This window comes from Passer montanus, unplaced genomic scaffold (genome assembly GCF_014805655.1).
Source record: "Passer montanus isolate IOZ18808 unplaced genomic scaffold, ASM1480565v1 scaffold43, whole genome shotgun sequence".
Lineage (NCBI taxonomy): Eukaryota > Metazoa > Chordata > Aves > Passeriformes > Passeridae > Passer > Passer montanus.
The window spans coordinates 5,475,221-5,491,755 of NW_024369151.1; the positions used below are offsets into that span (position 1 = coordinate 5,475,221).

General features: G+C 44.1%; 1 protein-coding gene and 1 long non-coding RNA gene across 16 annotated transcripts in view; one reads left to right on the forward strand and one right to left on the reverse strand.

Moving 5' to 3' along the window:
* DNM1 (dynamin 1) overlaps window positions 1-9,830 on the reverse strand; it is a 65,548-nt gene extending 55,718 nt beyond the window's left edge. For 14 of the 15 annotated variants that reach the window (XR_005628751.1, XR_005628749.1, XR_005628750.1 and 11 more), the window contains exon 1: window positions 9,499-9,659. Coding sequence is in view for 12 of the 15 variants with exons in the window: in XM_039720054.1 (XP_039575988.1) it covers window positions 9,499-9,659 (161 nt within the window). In the remaining 3 variants the exon portion in view is untranslated. Of the gene's footprint in view, window positions 1-9,498 lie in introns of all 15 variants that reach the window. The other variant, XM_039720057.1, reaches the window with a different exon arrangement.
* Window positions 9,831-12,056: 2,226 nt separating this feature from the next.
* On the forward strand, window positions 12,057-13,341 carry LOC120507481. The gene is made up of 2 exons (XR_005628783.1): window positions 12,057-12,235; window positions 12,752-13,341. It is a non-coding gene; the product is annotated as an uncharacterized LOC120507481 (long non-coding RNA).
* The last annotated feature ends 3,194 nt before the right edge of the window (window positions 13,342-16,535 follow it).

Genomic DNA, 16,535 nt, shown 5'->3' on the forward strand with positions numbered 1-16,535 from the left:
AGCCAGAAAGAGAGAAAACCTAACATGTATTAGAATCAAGGGGTCCCATCATGACCCAGAGCAGTGTAAGCTCAGTAAATCATAAACAAGTCAGCAAGGCTAAATATCAGCATAAAACCTGTGAGGGCTAGAGCTTTGTTGTTTATTGGTTTAATTCCGAACTAACATGTCACCAGACATATTCCCCTGCTGACAGGGAATTGCTCCTGTGCTGGAAGGCAGGTGGCAAATGGACAGTCATTACAAGCCTCATTTTTAGAGGTTTGTAACTACGTGGATGAGGAAGAGCTCTCAGGGCTGAAACAGCCTGGTAATTTGTCAGAGCCCTGAGCCAGATCCTATGTAACTTACTCTGTCTTTACACATGTAAGAGTGGCAGGAAGACAAAGAGGAGGAACTGAACAAAGACTTCCAAGATTTTTGCCTTTAGGTATCTCTTTTCTTGTTGTAAAAAATTCAGCACCGCCTCCCTCATCACTGGATCTCCATTCTCAATTTTAAAAAAAAAGGGAAACACTGTAGTTTCTCCTAGTGCTCTCCAGGGTAAGTTAGCTGTGCTGTGAAAACATTTGCAGATGTTGAGAACCGACTGCTCAGCATCTCTGTAGACTTCTGCCTATTGATATGAGAAAGGGTCTGAATGCAGCTGAAAAACTACTCTGAAATACAGCTGCAATTTATGATCAGCTTTTATCCAGCATTACAGCAGCACTGCCTGGCTTTGCAGCCAAAATCCACAGCAGTATCAGTTTAACACTGGCCGTGTCCTCTCTTAGGCATCACAGACACATCACTGACCACTCTTGCAGCAAGAGTGTTTCCCAGCCCCAAAATGACAGTCTGAGCAGGCAGACAGGAGCCCAGCACTTCCCATGTCTGTTATGGTTGTATTAACTCTTCACCCTTCCACACAGCTGCAACAATACAGCCTAAAGCCATAAGAAACAGGAAAGGGAGAGTTAAAGGAGACTGTTGAGGCAATACATTATTAAAATAGTATTTTCAGCCCCAGAGACTCCAGTTCAATTCCCATTTCCGTCACAAGTGAGGTACTGGGTTTATTCCAAACCTCATTTATTGTTCATTGCGATTGCAACACGAGTATTTTAGCAGAGCTTATAGTTTTGAGACTAAGCCCTGATTTTTAGGAAGGGAAGAGATGACAATGCAGGTCTTAGAAGATTTAGGATTGTTTATACTTGTCTCCAGAAGCATTTAGGGAAACAGCATCTTTTACAGAAAAAAAAATACCCTCAAACCTCCACGTCAGAAATTGCTGTTTTCAATACAAAAGCTACACTGCTCTTCTGTTCGCTCAATTGCTGTGGCCAGGGCTCTAAGAAAAGCCACACAAGTCACAAGACTTGCAGAAAAATGGCAGAAGCTGGCAAGTTTGCTTCCAGTCAGCAAGACACAGCTTGAGGAGCTTGCATAACGTCTGCTTCCAAGAAGCTCCCAAAAGCATGTTATGCTGAATTGCAAGAAGCTACTAACCAGGGACCATCTCACTTCCATTTGGTCATGGCTGGGTCTGCCAAAACTTTCCATGTCAGATGCTCTGGAGAAAACAGAGACACTGTTAGATTTCAGACTCAGGGCTCATTATTCCTGCACTGTGTCTTGAAGGAAAGCAAAGCCGTTATCTACTACAGTCAGCACCAGGCTCAGAGCTGTGACAAACCTGAAGGTCACAAAAGAAGCAAACGCCAGCAACTTAATTGTTCTGTCTGCCCATCTACATAAGACAGCTTAAGAAAACTGTGGAGCCACTTTATATTCAACTGCTATTAAAATATTCACTAATGGACTTTGAAAACAAAGCTGGACCTAACTACAAAGTATCAATAAGTCACCTGGAATAAATGTTTAAATATCTAACTTTAAATTGTGCCCTCAGTTGCCTATCAGTGTTTTGATGCACTCTTGCCTGCTCGTCAGTAAACACTGAATGTTCTCAGCCCTCTCTTTGTAGCTAACCCATTATCTATAGTAGTTAGTTCTGAGCAACACATCTAGCTTGTATTACTAAACTCTATCAAGTCACCCCAAAATAGGCATGATGTGTGCTTTAGATGGAACACAGATAAATGTAAATTAAGAGAAATAACTTTTTGCAGTTTTTCCAGAATCAGGTAGTACCTCCTTGCAGGCTGACCACCTCCAAACCTGACCAGAACATGCAAGCACTGAAAGTCCCTAGGTACAAAAACCTGGGCTCACTCCTCTGTAGAGCTGTGCTACCCATCCCTGCCCTGCAAGACCATGCTCACAAATCCAAGTGCTACCTGGCCATCTAGGACAGCCTCTCATCTCCAGTGCTTTCTAAGAACACCCTCACTCCTCAAATCCTGCACCTGATCTATGCCAGCAGCCAAAGGTGGCTGCACCAGACCCAACCTCTGCAGAACAGACTTAAGTAACCTGCAAAATACTGAGCAAACCAACCTGCATGAAGAGTTTAAGTTCTTGGCACAACACTTCTAGATAGAAGGCAAGCCTTTGCAAGGGCTCAGACAGACAGTGCAGTGCCATCTTTACAGAGTTTTCATTTATTAAGAAAAACAGTTTATCCCTTTATGCTTAACCTTTTCCAGTGTTAGTTCAAGTGTCCATTAATGATATACACCTACATGTCATGGGAGACACCAACAGCCTTTAAGGATGGAGAAAAAGGTATAAAATTAATCACTAAGAATTTAGCTTCAGAGCAAAGAACAGAATTATACCTCAAGGCTGAACATGCCCATTTGCCTATAATAAGAGACAATATTCCTTAACCATGAGATTCCACTCTATCAGAATGTGCAAAATCAGCTCAGAGACCAGGAAGAGAAAACTTCAAGCAGAATGAGAAATTGTCCCACTAGTAAGCTATTTTTCCCACCATGCATGACTAGACTTCTGGGTTTGGGGTTTGGTTTTTTTTGGACCAGATTTAATTTCATCTCTCCTCCCAACTAGCAGTACTCTGACTCATATGGTTACAGATCTGTGAGTCCAAGAAGGAGGAAAGTATTACACCCAAAGTTTTTGGGGTGTTTTTTTCAGTGGCATATCAAGGAAGTAGGTTTACCCTGCACATTATCAGTAAATCTCCTTTCACAGACGCCGCCTCAAAACCAATTTTATATTGGGCACATAGGCTGAACACCATATGCTTCTAGATGACTGCCTGCCACCCCTCCACTAACTCTTCTGGTTTTGCTACTCATGCACTGCCTGAAACAAAAAACTAAGTACTGGCTCACACGGGTGGAGCACACATGGGTTTGTTCTTGTCCAATAAATTCACTGCTCAAGGCATCATAATAAGTTTCACCCCAGCAGCTAGAACACAGCAAGAACTGTTTTCTTGATTAACTTATGCTAAGTTGTAAGCTGCTTCCACTTCTCCTCCATCTTAAAAAAATCTTATTCAGAATTTTTACTCACTCTTGTACAGACAGTCCTAAACCTGGAGTACAAAGTAGGGACATTCAGGAATTCACCAGATCAGGAAGGGGATTAACTTCCTGCCTTAGAATAACATTTTCAGAAGCTGCCTCAGATAGGTGGTGTTGCAGACAGACTCCCACTCCTATTTAAGTCAAGCAGGGTTCTGCCTGCTCTGAGCATCTGGAAAAGTCAGGGTCAAGGACTTGGCTCAGTATTCCCAGATAGATATTGAATGGCTTCTGAAAACAATCAGTAGCCTTTAAAAACAGTAGGTCATCTTTGCTTTGCCTGGTTTTATTAAGGTTTTTTTGACTGTGTGATAAGCACACCAAGTTTTAAAAAACAGAAACACCTGACAGTTCAGCTTTTGGGAACTTCAGACTCCTTTCCCCACTGGTTCTGTTCCCTCTTTACCGTCTTGTATCACTGCATCCTGTTTACTGAGGAAACAAAAAATTTCACATGTACTTATCTCAAAGTACAGTAAGAACTAAACAAAAAAACTCAAGATGTTCTAAGACCCTCAACTTGAGGATTATCATGCTAACAAGGAAGAGCCCACAAGGAAATGCAGCATCCCTATCTGTCAGCTATCAGGTGATGAATTCCAGCAATGACAAGGCAACCTGGCATTTTCATGCACCAGTAGGTCCAAACACCAACCTGCACCACACTGAGCACCAGCTTCCCCACTGGACTGCAGCTGCTTTCCTTTCCCTAGGTAAATTCTGATATGATCTGAGACATGCCTTAAAGATCCCTTCTTCCAGAGAATATAAAGCTAGTGGGCAGTTACCAGAAGCACGAGATCATCACTAAAGAGTTAAGCTGAAAGATACAGCTAGAAAGATCTGCAGAGAACATGTAACTGCTGCAAGAAGTAGAAAAAATATTAGACTTGCACTTATTTGAGCCAACCCTGACAGGACTGGGGTTGAAACAAGTTGACAACAAACACAGGCAGACACTGCTGCTGCATCTATGAACATTGAGATTCACGGGGTTTTCCCTCACAGCCATCCATGTTATGTTATGTTTTAATTTAATTATGCATTTTCTTCTAGCACTCCTCCTCCCACAAGTGTTTGCTCAGACCTCTACGGATTTCTCTTAAATTATTTTATCTTGGGGTCTGCTCTAACACATTACCCATTTCCCCCAATGCTCCAAATTTTCCTCCTTCCCCAATTAATCCAAAATGAAAATTGGTATTTTCTTCACTGGAGACCAAAGACTGGCTGCCATTTGAAGGAATTATCTGACCACAGTTTATTTCTCTTAAGCAGCAGAATCCTACTGCTGGTTCTTGGACCATCCACTGCAACCCTAAATAAGTCAGTTCACAAGCAGTGCCTGTGTTTCTAAGCTGCAAACAGACAATAGGATTTGACTGGCTCACAGTTGTATTTATCATACAACAATTAAAGGTCCGTGATTTGCAATTAATCATCTCTCTGCCAGCACACATCTCAAATCAGAACCCTCAAAATTTTTGATGAATCACTCTTAAGAACCTCTTTTGTGGCCAAAGCACATGTCACGCATGTATCTTCTTGTTTAAATTTAAATCTGCTCCTGGAGTACTGCAGTGATGCTCAGCATTGCCCAGTACAACAGACATCCCCAATCTATACATGATGTAGCTATTTTACAAGATTTGAACACTCAGTCCTCAACACTCAAGCTCATAAACCACACGCTGCAGCAGAAGCCTGAACAACTTAAAAGTGCAAAGACCATCAACAAAACAGTTTTCTTGCAGAAACAAGCCAAGTATGTGGATCTATTTATGCATCCCTTTAGGATCCTTCACTTCTACATAGCTGCTAAACACTGCTGTTGGTCTCTGAAGGTATTTTGCTGCGGAAGCTTTCTGTAACAAAGCAAAGTTATCAAGGAAGGCATTACCTCATCATATCTTGGGGGTGTATTTATCTCTAAATGGTTGTGGAAGGTATTAAGTTGCTCCTCAGAGTTATACCTGAAGCCAAACTAAACCCTGTGGCTTCAGGATCTAGCCTTGCATCACCAGTATGGGACATTGAAATGCAAAGAGACACTTGCTGCCAGGCCTGTGCCTGATTTTGTCACAGCAATTACTGCAGCTATGCCTAATGAGTATTTAGCCTTTTGACTGCCACAGGCATTGAAGTGCTGCATTTTCCCTGCTCTTCTACCCATGTGGAAATTTCATCGTGTTAGGAGAGGCAAGGTTAGCCCAGCATGGTTGAGTTTAGGCCCCACCTGTCTCCTGATTCCTTCCAGGCAACACACAAACATCAGGGAATTCAGTATATACCATCAGAGCCTGGTGACAGACTGCTAAGTACCCCTAGTTTGGGTGCACAGCTTCCAAGAGAAGATGCCATTTATGGGGTACCAGATTCCAGCTCAGGTCTGGGGTCAAGTAAACACTGATTCACTTTGCTCAAGTTTGGCACTGCTAAGGTCCCTTGATGATAAACAAGATGGTTCATCTCCATTCAAGTCCTTCCACCCACTGTTCCCAGCCCTTAGTCACTGCCTCCTCAGCAGCCCCCTGAAACCATCTGTTCTGGAGAAGTCAGAGGTGCCTTGTTTTCCCCAAGAAGAGCAATGCAGCTGAGCAGGGCTGAGCAGCACCCTGCCTCGGATCAGACACCACCACCAGGCACAGCCATAGCAGGAACCAGCTGAACACAGCCCAGTGCTTTCTCTTCTCCTGTTTGTAAAGCACAGGTAACAGTAATACTCCCACAAACCCAAAGATTTGTGTAACAGTGCTCTGAGATCACAGGACTTAAAGAAAGCATATTTGTTATTTTCACATGGTAAAGTAAGAGTGGCACGGACATGGATGATTATACAAACAGCCTTGTGGGCTGTCTCGTACAACCTCCTCAGTCATTTGGGCTCTTCAGTCAAATTAGCACATACCACATGCTTTGTTCTTTTTATCAGACCAATTTTGCTGGTACAGTTGCCTGCTCCAAGACATATTTATTTAGAAAAGGAGGCTGCAGGGAAGTAACAACACCTTAAGAACGGACTAAATGATCACTGAGGTCCCTTCCAACCTGAGTTATCCTACAAGCTTATAACCACTCCAACAGGAAATGCCTGGAGCTCACCCAGTTAACCTTCCTTCCAGTTCTGGGGCCCAGGACAAACCAGTCTGTGGACACATGTGTCACCTGTCTGGCTTCTATGTGGCTTCTTGTTTCTTCAGCAATTTTATCACCACCAGCCGGTATCCGAGCCACCACGCTGAGACTCCAGCAGCAAAAGCACACATAGCAGCCACACTGACATCTGGTATTATAAATACAAGCTCTGCACTGTTGGATAATCTGTTAACAGCAGAGTAAGTGTCACTGGAAACGCAATTAGCAGCAACTACTAAGCCATTGAATTCAGGAGGAGAAAAATATTTGTTTGTAAGACATGTAACCAAACATTCATTGCAGGCAGTATCACTCCTCCCTGCTTGCAGATTTCCACTGAGTGTGGGACTCAGGGCTACTGCAAGGTGCCTGCAGCAGCCCTGGACTGAAGCCCTGCACAGCCACAAAACAGGTCTGGCAGGGGCCAAGTGTGCTGTCCTGTTAGGGAAACGTGATTTGATGACAATTTGAAAGGAGCCCCACGGGTCCTGAGCAGGGAAACCAGCCCTGCTGGGGCTCCCAGCCCCTGTGCTGAAGTGTCTGCATCATGCCCATCAGCCAGTACCAACCACAGCAACATTTGCTCTTGCACAGATTTCCATCCACTCAGAGAGAAACTCATCAGCACTCACATTCCCTGTGCAGCGAGCAGCTGCTGAGCAATAGCTGCACCACCATCCTGGTATCAAGCTGGAGCACTGACATATGTCATGTCCACACCACAGCAATAATTGTAGTTGCACACAGTAGGTCTACACACAATTTCTTCTTACGACTGTTCAGACAACAAAACAGCCCTTATCACAATTACACTGAAGAGCCATGCTCATTCTGGGTACTATTTCCATAGCTCCTTATCATGGTTTCCAATGGCCACACAGAAAGAAAAGAGACTATACATTACAGCAGGGCCCCAACATTATTTTAACAGGATTGGGATTTGCAGCATATACACATACATTCTGTGGTAAGAGGTCTCAAGTTACCAGCCTAAACTAGCCAGCACTCAGGGGTATCAAATGGAGAAAGACCTCTTCACACTGACATTTTCCATTTCCCCTCCAATTATTTCCTCTAAATGCTTTTCTACAGACAGCTCTCAGCTCCTGCTCAGGGGACCCTTAATTATTTCATTTTCTAAAAGCCACAGTGCTATAACTTGCTGCTAGAGAGACAACTGATGGGACACGGTGAGGTCATAAGTTCTCCTGTGACAGGAGTCATCAGAAAGAGACAGAAGATAATTGAATTCATTTATTTTCCACCAAGCAGATAAAATCCCTGGTTCTAAATTGGTGCCCGTGGAGATGCACCAAGGATCAGTAAATCCTCTTGTGTGGTTGGTCTAAAGGAGAGGAGCAGTTTACCCCAATAGACCAACTGTCCTTCCTCCAACAAATCCCCCTCTGGCCCAGCAGCCCTACATTATCTACAACACCACTGCAGCACTGCCTGCACAGATCCTCTAAAATGGATTTATGAGGCTGGACTGCCAGTACCTAGAAAGCATGCAAACAGCAGAGCCAACAGGTGAACCCATTTTGCTCAAAGATTTCAGAAGATCCATTTTCCCCTTCCTCAAAAGCTACAGCTCCAGTTTTTCATTTGGGTGGCAGGAATTCTTATTTTTTTCTGTGACTATGGACAAACAAGTGGATCCTGGACTATGACCTGAGGCTCAGAATGTGATTCTGCAATGTCCTGCCCTTGGCATGATCCCAGCATCTCTGGGGCATACAGTGCATGGACCTTTGGAAGTTAGCTAGAAGAGATGCCAAACTCTTTAAATTTTGTATTCTTATTTTTTTCAAAACTCTTTGATCTACGGCAGAGAAGAAAAAATTTTTATTTTGACCATGTTTTCTTTGTACCAGATGCAACCCCTGTACCTTCCTCCTAGTACACCCAGCACACCCTGCACTCACTGCTCAAAGATACCCTTGCACAGGTCTAGAATTTAAGGCTACTTGCAGCTAAATAAGCAGTTAATCCACACCACAGACCCTTCTGACAGTGGAAAAGCTCTATAAGCCATCCAACAGCAAACAGCTTAAAAGAAAAAGTGGGGGTAGGGAAATGAGATCCAATAGATGTTGTCACAAATGCAGTTTGCTGAAAGAGAAAAACCCACGCAAGCATCTGACCAGGTATCAGCAGTCACTGCTTTTTTAAGGCAAGTCACCAGAAACCTGCATGCTCCTCACAGCATAAACAAACACCTTGATAACTAAAACCCACATATAACTGAATACAATTAATTAATAAGGCCAGGAAAAAGGTGAGGAACACACACACACATCCCCCCCCCCACCCAGGTGTTGTGTGTCTGCACTGAAGCAGATACCCAAGCAGCGAGGTCTGCAATTTACTCAAGTTGCAGATGATGAATGCGAAGGTCACATGAAGGGAAGGCACCAGTATATTGCCTGTCACAAAATGGTAGCACCCGGGGATTTGAGCATATAGGAGAGCTATAACCCCGTCCTTCCTATAGCCTCCCCGCAGCTCCTGACATGGCATCCGCTATGGAGGACAGCGAGCCTGGCCTGGGGGAGGGGGACGGAGCAGATTAAACTTAAACACCCTCTGCATCACCCCCCCGCAGCGACAACATCCCTCTCTGAGCCCCGCACCGACAGGGATGGATGCGGCCGGCCCCAGGGCCACTTCAGCCCCCTCCGTTATGTAACAGCCAGGACAAGGGGGGGCTCCCACCGGCCGCCAAGGTGCGGCAGCGGCGGGGACCCCGCTGCGGAACGTCCCCAGGCGGGGAGCCCTCCCTTCCTCACCCCTGCGCCCGTTCCCGCACCGCGCTGCCCGTGCGGAGCCCCTGCCCGCGCTGCTCCCGCACCGCGCTGCCCCCGCACCGCGCTGGCCATGCGGCAGCTCTGCCCGCGCCCCCGGGGACAGCCCCGCTCACCTCCCGACGAAATTCTCCAACACGGAGCTCTTGCCGGCGCTCTGCCCCCCCACCACGGCGATCTGCGGCAGGTCGAGGTTGGCGTTCTGCCCGATGGCGGCGAAGGCGTCCTGCAGCCGGTTGACCAGCGGGATGAGATCCTCCATCCCGCGGTTCCCCATGGTTGCGGCGCGGCTCCTCGCACAGGCGAGCTCGCACTAACCCTTCCCGCAGCCCTCCCCGGCTGTGGGGCCGGTGGGCAGCGGCTCCAGCCCGCGCCCCTCGCCCCGCTCGACGCCGCCCGGGCTCCGCTCGCCTCAGCCCGCCCGCCGCGCCTGTGGAGCGCCCCGTGCTGCCGCCAGGGGGCGGTAAAGGCACCGGCGCCGCGCTGCATCCTGGGAGATGTAGTCCGGCGCTGTGAGGGGCCGAGGGGCCGGGATCGGGATGGCAGGGCACTGTGTCTGTGCCCAGAGACCTGGGAACGGGGCTCGCTCCCAAAACTACAGCAGTTCAGGTTGCCGCGGGGCTGCGTCTGTGTGCGGCAGGTTGGCACACCTGCGTGGCGCAGCCGGTGTGGATGCGCAGCCCGGTGAGCCCGACCGTGAGCCCGTACCGCCGGCACGGTGCCACCATCCCTGTGGCATCCGCTGCCTGCAGCTGTGCAGCGTGCAGCGAGCAGGTGAGATGCGATCGGGGGGCCCACAGGGCTTGGTTGCTACACCTGCACTGTTTGATGCTCTCAGGCACACCCTTCAGTCGGCGCGCCACGGTTTGGTCACAGTGCCTGGGAACGGGCTGGGAGCGCTCTGTGTGAAGGCAGCACCCGTGAAACCATCAGAACACAAGAAACACTTGGGATTATTAAACTGGAGGTTTGCAAAAACGCTACCACTTTCTGAGCATCTAGCTAGAATAAGATGGCAGAGGTCAGGATGTTTTCTGAAGTCCCTTCCAACCCATTCTATGGCAGAGGCTAGAATAAGATGTTTTTTAAGGTTCTTTCCAATCCATTCTGTGATTCTCCTGCTTCATTCAAACACAGATGAAAAATGCATCCATTTCTGTTTATAGCTGTAAAACAGTGGATGTGTTGCCAGGCTTGTTTTAGAGAAATACAAACAGGTGCTTCATTTTTATGCACCCAGATTTTGTTATTAAAATGACTTGTCTGCAATGAAGAGGGAACAGCTTGGTTTTAGGTTTTTAGAAAGGGATGAGTTTTTAATAAGAATATAACATGAGGCCATATTTGATTTCAAAGTATAGCAATGAAAACAAGTGTTCAAAAAAGCATCTGATGGCTAGCAATGACTCAGAAGGATGGAGAATGAAAGTCCCTTCCAACCCATTCTATAGAAGAGGCTAGAATAATATGTTTTCTAAGGTCCCTTCCAACCCATTCTATGGCAGAGGCTAGAATAAGATGTTTTTTAAGGTTCTTTCCAATCCATTCTGTGATTCTCCTGCTTCATTCAAACACAGATGAAAAATGCATCCATTTCTGTTTATAGCTGTAAAACAGTGGATGTGTTGCCAGGCTTGTTTTAGAGAAATACAAACAGGTGCTTCATTTTTATGCACCCAGATTTTGTTATTAAAATGACTTGTCTGCAATGAAGAGGGAACAGCTTGGTTTTAGGTTTTTAGAAAGGGATGAGTTTTTAATAAGAATATAACATGAGGCCATATTTGATTTCAAAGTATAGCAATGAAAACAAGTGTTCAAAAAAGCATCTGATGGCTAGCAATGACTCAGAAGGATGGAGAATGTTGCATTTCAAACACCTCTCAGTTCGTGCTACCCAAGACTCCTATTCACAGCTCAGAGAGAGATGGGGGTGGAGGGGGAAAAGAAATAGAAAAAACTGCAACAGATTTTGAGCTGTCTGTTTTGTTTTAAACAGCATCTTTTTAGTTACAATAACTATAATGAATATTTCACAGATGTCCATCAAATTTAACCCATGCAAAAATACCTATATGGACACACAGAGAAACTGAGGCAACCATGGTGAGGGATGAATTTGCCCCATGCTCTAACACATCAGCAGTGTGCAGGTAAGAACACTGAAGGAAGGGAAGGGAGCTGCTCCATCTGTATGGGTAACACCATTGTAGGGCATACGTGGGCAGTTTTGGGGGCTGTCAATGCTATTTTTTCCTCTCAGCAAATTACCCAGTAAATCTGAAGAAATAAACTTAAGAAATTCAATATGGACTGCGGACAAAAGCCTTTGAGCATCCTTGCAGCCATTCGGATAATTTATGTGGAAGGATTCTGGAAAAAAAAAACTGCTATGGATAGCTGCTCTTTGTAAGAGGTCACCACAAAAAGAACAGTGAAGAGTATCAAAGGCTCAAATAATGATGTCACCTTCCTCCCTGGATTAGAGCTGAAGCTCAGGGAACTTTAGACCATGAGGGTCTTTGAAGCTTTATTTGAGGAACCACAAGAAGAAAACCATCCTTTCCCAGAGCTTGCTGTAATTTGAAGTTCACCAACTGCAATACAGAGAAAGATTGCCCAGTTGCATCACTGCAATCACCTCACACACTTTACCAGCTGTACTAAAAACTCTCAGTGGCCCTGACCAGCCTCACCTGGGGCTTCCCCCCACATCTGTGGACCTGGGTGGGCCCTCAGTCCCTGCTGACCCATGGGAAGTGTTTGTTTCTGGTTCAGTTGCAGCCTATGGAGTCTTTGGGTCTGGGCTTCACTCACAGGTTGGCTCCTTAGCTCTGTCCCCATGTACTCTGAGTAGGTATTTTGTTCTGGGTGAGTTGGCTCTAGAAATAATCATTCAGGTTATACCATTTTTTGGCAAAGCTAAAATGAAACTAATCCATTGGCTTTGAGAAATGTTTGTGAAAGACTATCAAAAATACAGTATATCAACAGCTGATGTTGAAGACTGAAAGGAAAAGTAGGATTTATGTTGCCAGTAAAGGAGCTCATACAGTACAAAGGCTCATGCATGACTTCTTTGCAGGTGTTCTTTCCTATGCTGTCTAGTTTCATTTTTCTGTGAAACTCATATTTAGTTCTTAGGAAACGTGGTCCTTTGGGGGGTTTGGCCTAATTGAAATCTTAAAGGGCAAAACTGGCCAGGAGGGATGAGGGGAGCTAATAGGGTGCCCTCCAGGTACAGAAGAAAGGAATAAAGGGAATGATGGAATTGGTAAAACATGCAGAAATATTGGCGACCTTTACATGGATCAATATTACCGTAAAACAGAGATGCACAGAATCTGCTCCAGTTTCTTTGTCCTGCAGAGATATTTCTAAGCAAATGAGCTCCCGTGTGTGCCTGCAGCGTCACCCTGAAGCACTCATTTGCAGTGTGAAGTCTGAACGCTTCTGCAGCAACTGCAGCCGCTCAGCCCAGAGTCTGACCTCGAGCATCCCAGGCAGCGAGGCTTGGATGTTCTGCAGCGTTACAAACCTGCACCTCCCGCTGATGAAAAAGAGAACTGCAGGCACTCGGAATCGCTCCTCGAGCCTTCCATTTTCTCTCCTGCCACAAACTGAGTTGCAAGGATGTTCTCAGCAAACGTACCTTTTGATTCTGTGATACCTGTGTCTTACTCAGCAGCATGCAGCAGACAGAGCAAGAAAAACAAAAGGTATTTCAGTAACTGGAATGAATAGGAAAAATCTTTTTTCTTTTTTTTTAACTTAGAAAAACTGAAGATGTGAGCAAAGAAAAACAAGAGGGATGAAAGGTTTCCTCCCCCCTCCCTCTGGTGCTATAAATATTTCTGAATGTACTTTAACATGAATCCCTAAAAATGCATGTGGCCAAGCATATGTGTGTTTCTATGTATGGCTATCAACATAACCACAGTTGTGTATGCTGATTTTGTCACCTCATGCAAATAGGACTCCCAGTTTAGTTAGCATAATTAGAAATAGACATTTGAGAGCTGGATTCTGTCCTTCATTCCTTGCCCTTGCAAAAATAACATATCTAGTCCTCAGAGGAAAAAAAGAGGCAAAAATGTGGAATGCAATTAGCTTATGAATCTCTAAGTTACTTGCAAACTGTTTCTGCTGACTCCAGATAGTGTGAATGTTTACAATATTTCACTGTGGCTCTTGAAGTGGATAATTCTGGTCTTTTGAGTTCCTAAAAATGGTTATAAACAGAGTAAGAATTTAAATTGAATGTTTAAAAGCAGAGGTTAAAAGTTCCAAAAAGAAAGTGGCCTAGTATTGTCATTGTCCTTACTAATACTACATGATACAGCTGATCAACAGTTAAAAATATTAATTAAAATTAGCCTCTTAAATTTCCATAACTATCTAAAGCTGCCTATAGAGATAGAAAATGCTTATGTATTTATTTTACAGGTACTTAAGTGCTACTACAGTAGCAATGGTACCATAGAAACATCATCCATCTTTTGTGGTATCAGTTGCTCAGAGAAAAAAAGTTGATTTCTAATGCTCCTATTAATTGCAAAAGCTATTTGAAAGAAAAGCAGCCTTTAATTTTTGAGTTTTCAAATAGAATGCTTTTCTTTGTAGAATAACAGTAAAATGCTTCATCATCTTCTGTGCTTAAGCTGAATTGGTGTGCAATCCCCCCAAAAGAGGTAAAAGAAAGTAAATCTGGTGTATAAGACACTAGGACAGTATTATTGTTAGTGTGACTCTCCAGAAGCCAGAGTATACATAAGGAAATAAAGAAGCTGAATGTTATACTCCATTAAGAATGGAATATGCACAAGGATGTGAGTTTAAATTAATATTTTAAGAGCAACAAAGCTGAGTTCTCTGTGCTTTCTGCATCTAGTGAGATGTCATAAAATAGCTCCTGGTATGTATTTCACCTTGTGAGACTGAAAATCACTAACAGGAGCTGATTGACCATGTGGTAAAATGGATATAAAAACTATCTTTACCTCTTTGTGGGCCTGTCCTGCCCATCAAGAAATACCAGGAACAGGTTTCTAGAACTATATTACAAAGAATGAGGGAAAACATCCTTTAATTCACAGATCATTTTGGTTTGAAATGTTGTGTGAATCCAGTCATCCTCCAGATAAAAAGAGACATGGAAAACCGTGTAATTCCAGTAACTAATATCAGCTGTTAAGAGCATGTCTAGTGAAACTTGACCCATTCTCTCAATAGCTAGGCCCCCAAACCAGGAGAAGAAAGTACTTCAAAGCTCCATATGCTTTTTCTCCAAGAAGTTTGTGAGGCTTAAATACATGATGGTGAGAACTAGTTATATCCTGGTGAAACGGATGAGTAATCACACTATCCTTGCAGATTGCAGAGGAAATTGTGGGCACCGCAGTATGTTGATGCTGTCATAGGCACTGAGAAAACTTGGGTTTTCAAAAGTGATGTGGCTTCACCAAGGGTTGCATACCAAGTCTTTTTCAAAGCCAAAATTAAAACATAAAACTGCACTGTGCAGTCATATGCTGGAAATTAGAAATCTCTGGTTATCTGCATGCCTGATCCTGTCCCTGGAAAAAATTCATATAGCCCAGCAAAAACTTGGCTGTATAATACAATCCAGCTCCTGAATAAAAAGCATTCATATGCTCTGTCCTCTTATCTGCCAACAGATTTCATAACCCTGATCTAATCATACAGAGGTGTAGTGCAGGTTGCCTTATAGTCATGACCCAACAACTCCACTGACTGTAGTCTCTGCATTGCAGGATGCTTTCTGGGTCATTCTCTTACCTTGAACTTCTAAATCTTAATTTGTTTCATCACTCCCATTGCCAATGAGGCACTCCCAAGCCTAGGGGATACATGGGTTGTTTTTGAGTGATAATGCTATAGCCTGCATTGTGGCTCTTTTTAAGGTTCTGTGTATTCTCCCATTAACAGCTGTATTTGCCACTGCACATGGAGTAGTGAGTTGCTTAATTATTGAAAGGGAGATGTTCTTTGCAGGAAAAAGCAACTGTCAGTGGATGGGAGGTCAAGGTCTGTGTTCCAATGATCACTAGGCACTGACAGCACCTTTCAGCTGTCAGCCTGACACACTGGTTTGCTGCTTGTAGTGAAGGGAAGGATCCTAACCCAATTTTCTGCCGTTCCCTTATATCTCTGTATGACTTTCAAACTAAATGGTGTGATTACCTGAATCTGGAGCTTTCTCTTCTGCATTCAGTTAAACCCTCTCTGGTAGGTGTGATGTTCACATTTGGACATAAAGGCATGTCTGAAATCAGTCTCTGGGTTGTAGGCTGATGTACCAGCACGTTTTAATTTGCTTCATATAGCCATAGTCCTGTCTTGTGTTGTGCAGGCACAGGACTAAATCCACGTGCAGATTTGTGTTCAAGGCAGTAGACCTGTGGACTATTTATAAATTCTAAAATGTTGTTTATTTAATGATTTGTAGGTATGAGAGGAGCCTCTAGACTGTGTCAGAACAAAAAAATCTAACAGTGAAGAAACTTAGTCACTTGCATGTTTCATTAGTATGGCGGTTTGTAGATTTCCAAAGGTAACATACAAAGAATACTTACAAGAGCTTTAGTTGTAGAATTAAGAACAGAATACATCAATTTCAGATTTACATTTATCTATACAACCTGAATTCTGCCTTTCCCAGGTCTGGCTAATTTATGTACTAATTTATGTAGGATTAACCCTCACCCCCACTGCTGCAAACCAGCCAGGCCAGCGGCTGCTCTAGCAGCATCATCACAGGAGCAGAGGATGAACTATTAAAATTGATTTTTAAAAGACTCCATGCATGGTTTTTTTGCTCCGTGTGTGTGTTCCCTAGGATGACATTTAAGTTTTCATGCTTAACAGGAAAACATTTTCTCTGTGTGCAGACAGCCATAAAGGGCTGTGGACATGAACAGAGCCCATCATTGATTAATATGGATGGGCATCTCCAAACTGATGATTGATTGTAAAATCAGGATGGTATAAAAAGGACCAAAGGAAAAATCAACATATGCTGCTGCATTTAAAATTATTAATTATAACTGTATATCACCAGTAACTGTCTGTGTTCAGCTTACAATGCTTTCAGGTAAAAATCAATTCCAAGGACTTTATGAATCAAGTAGTC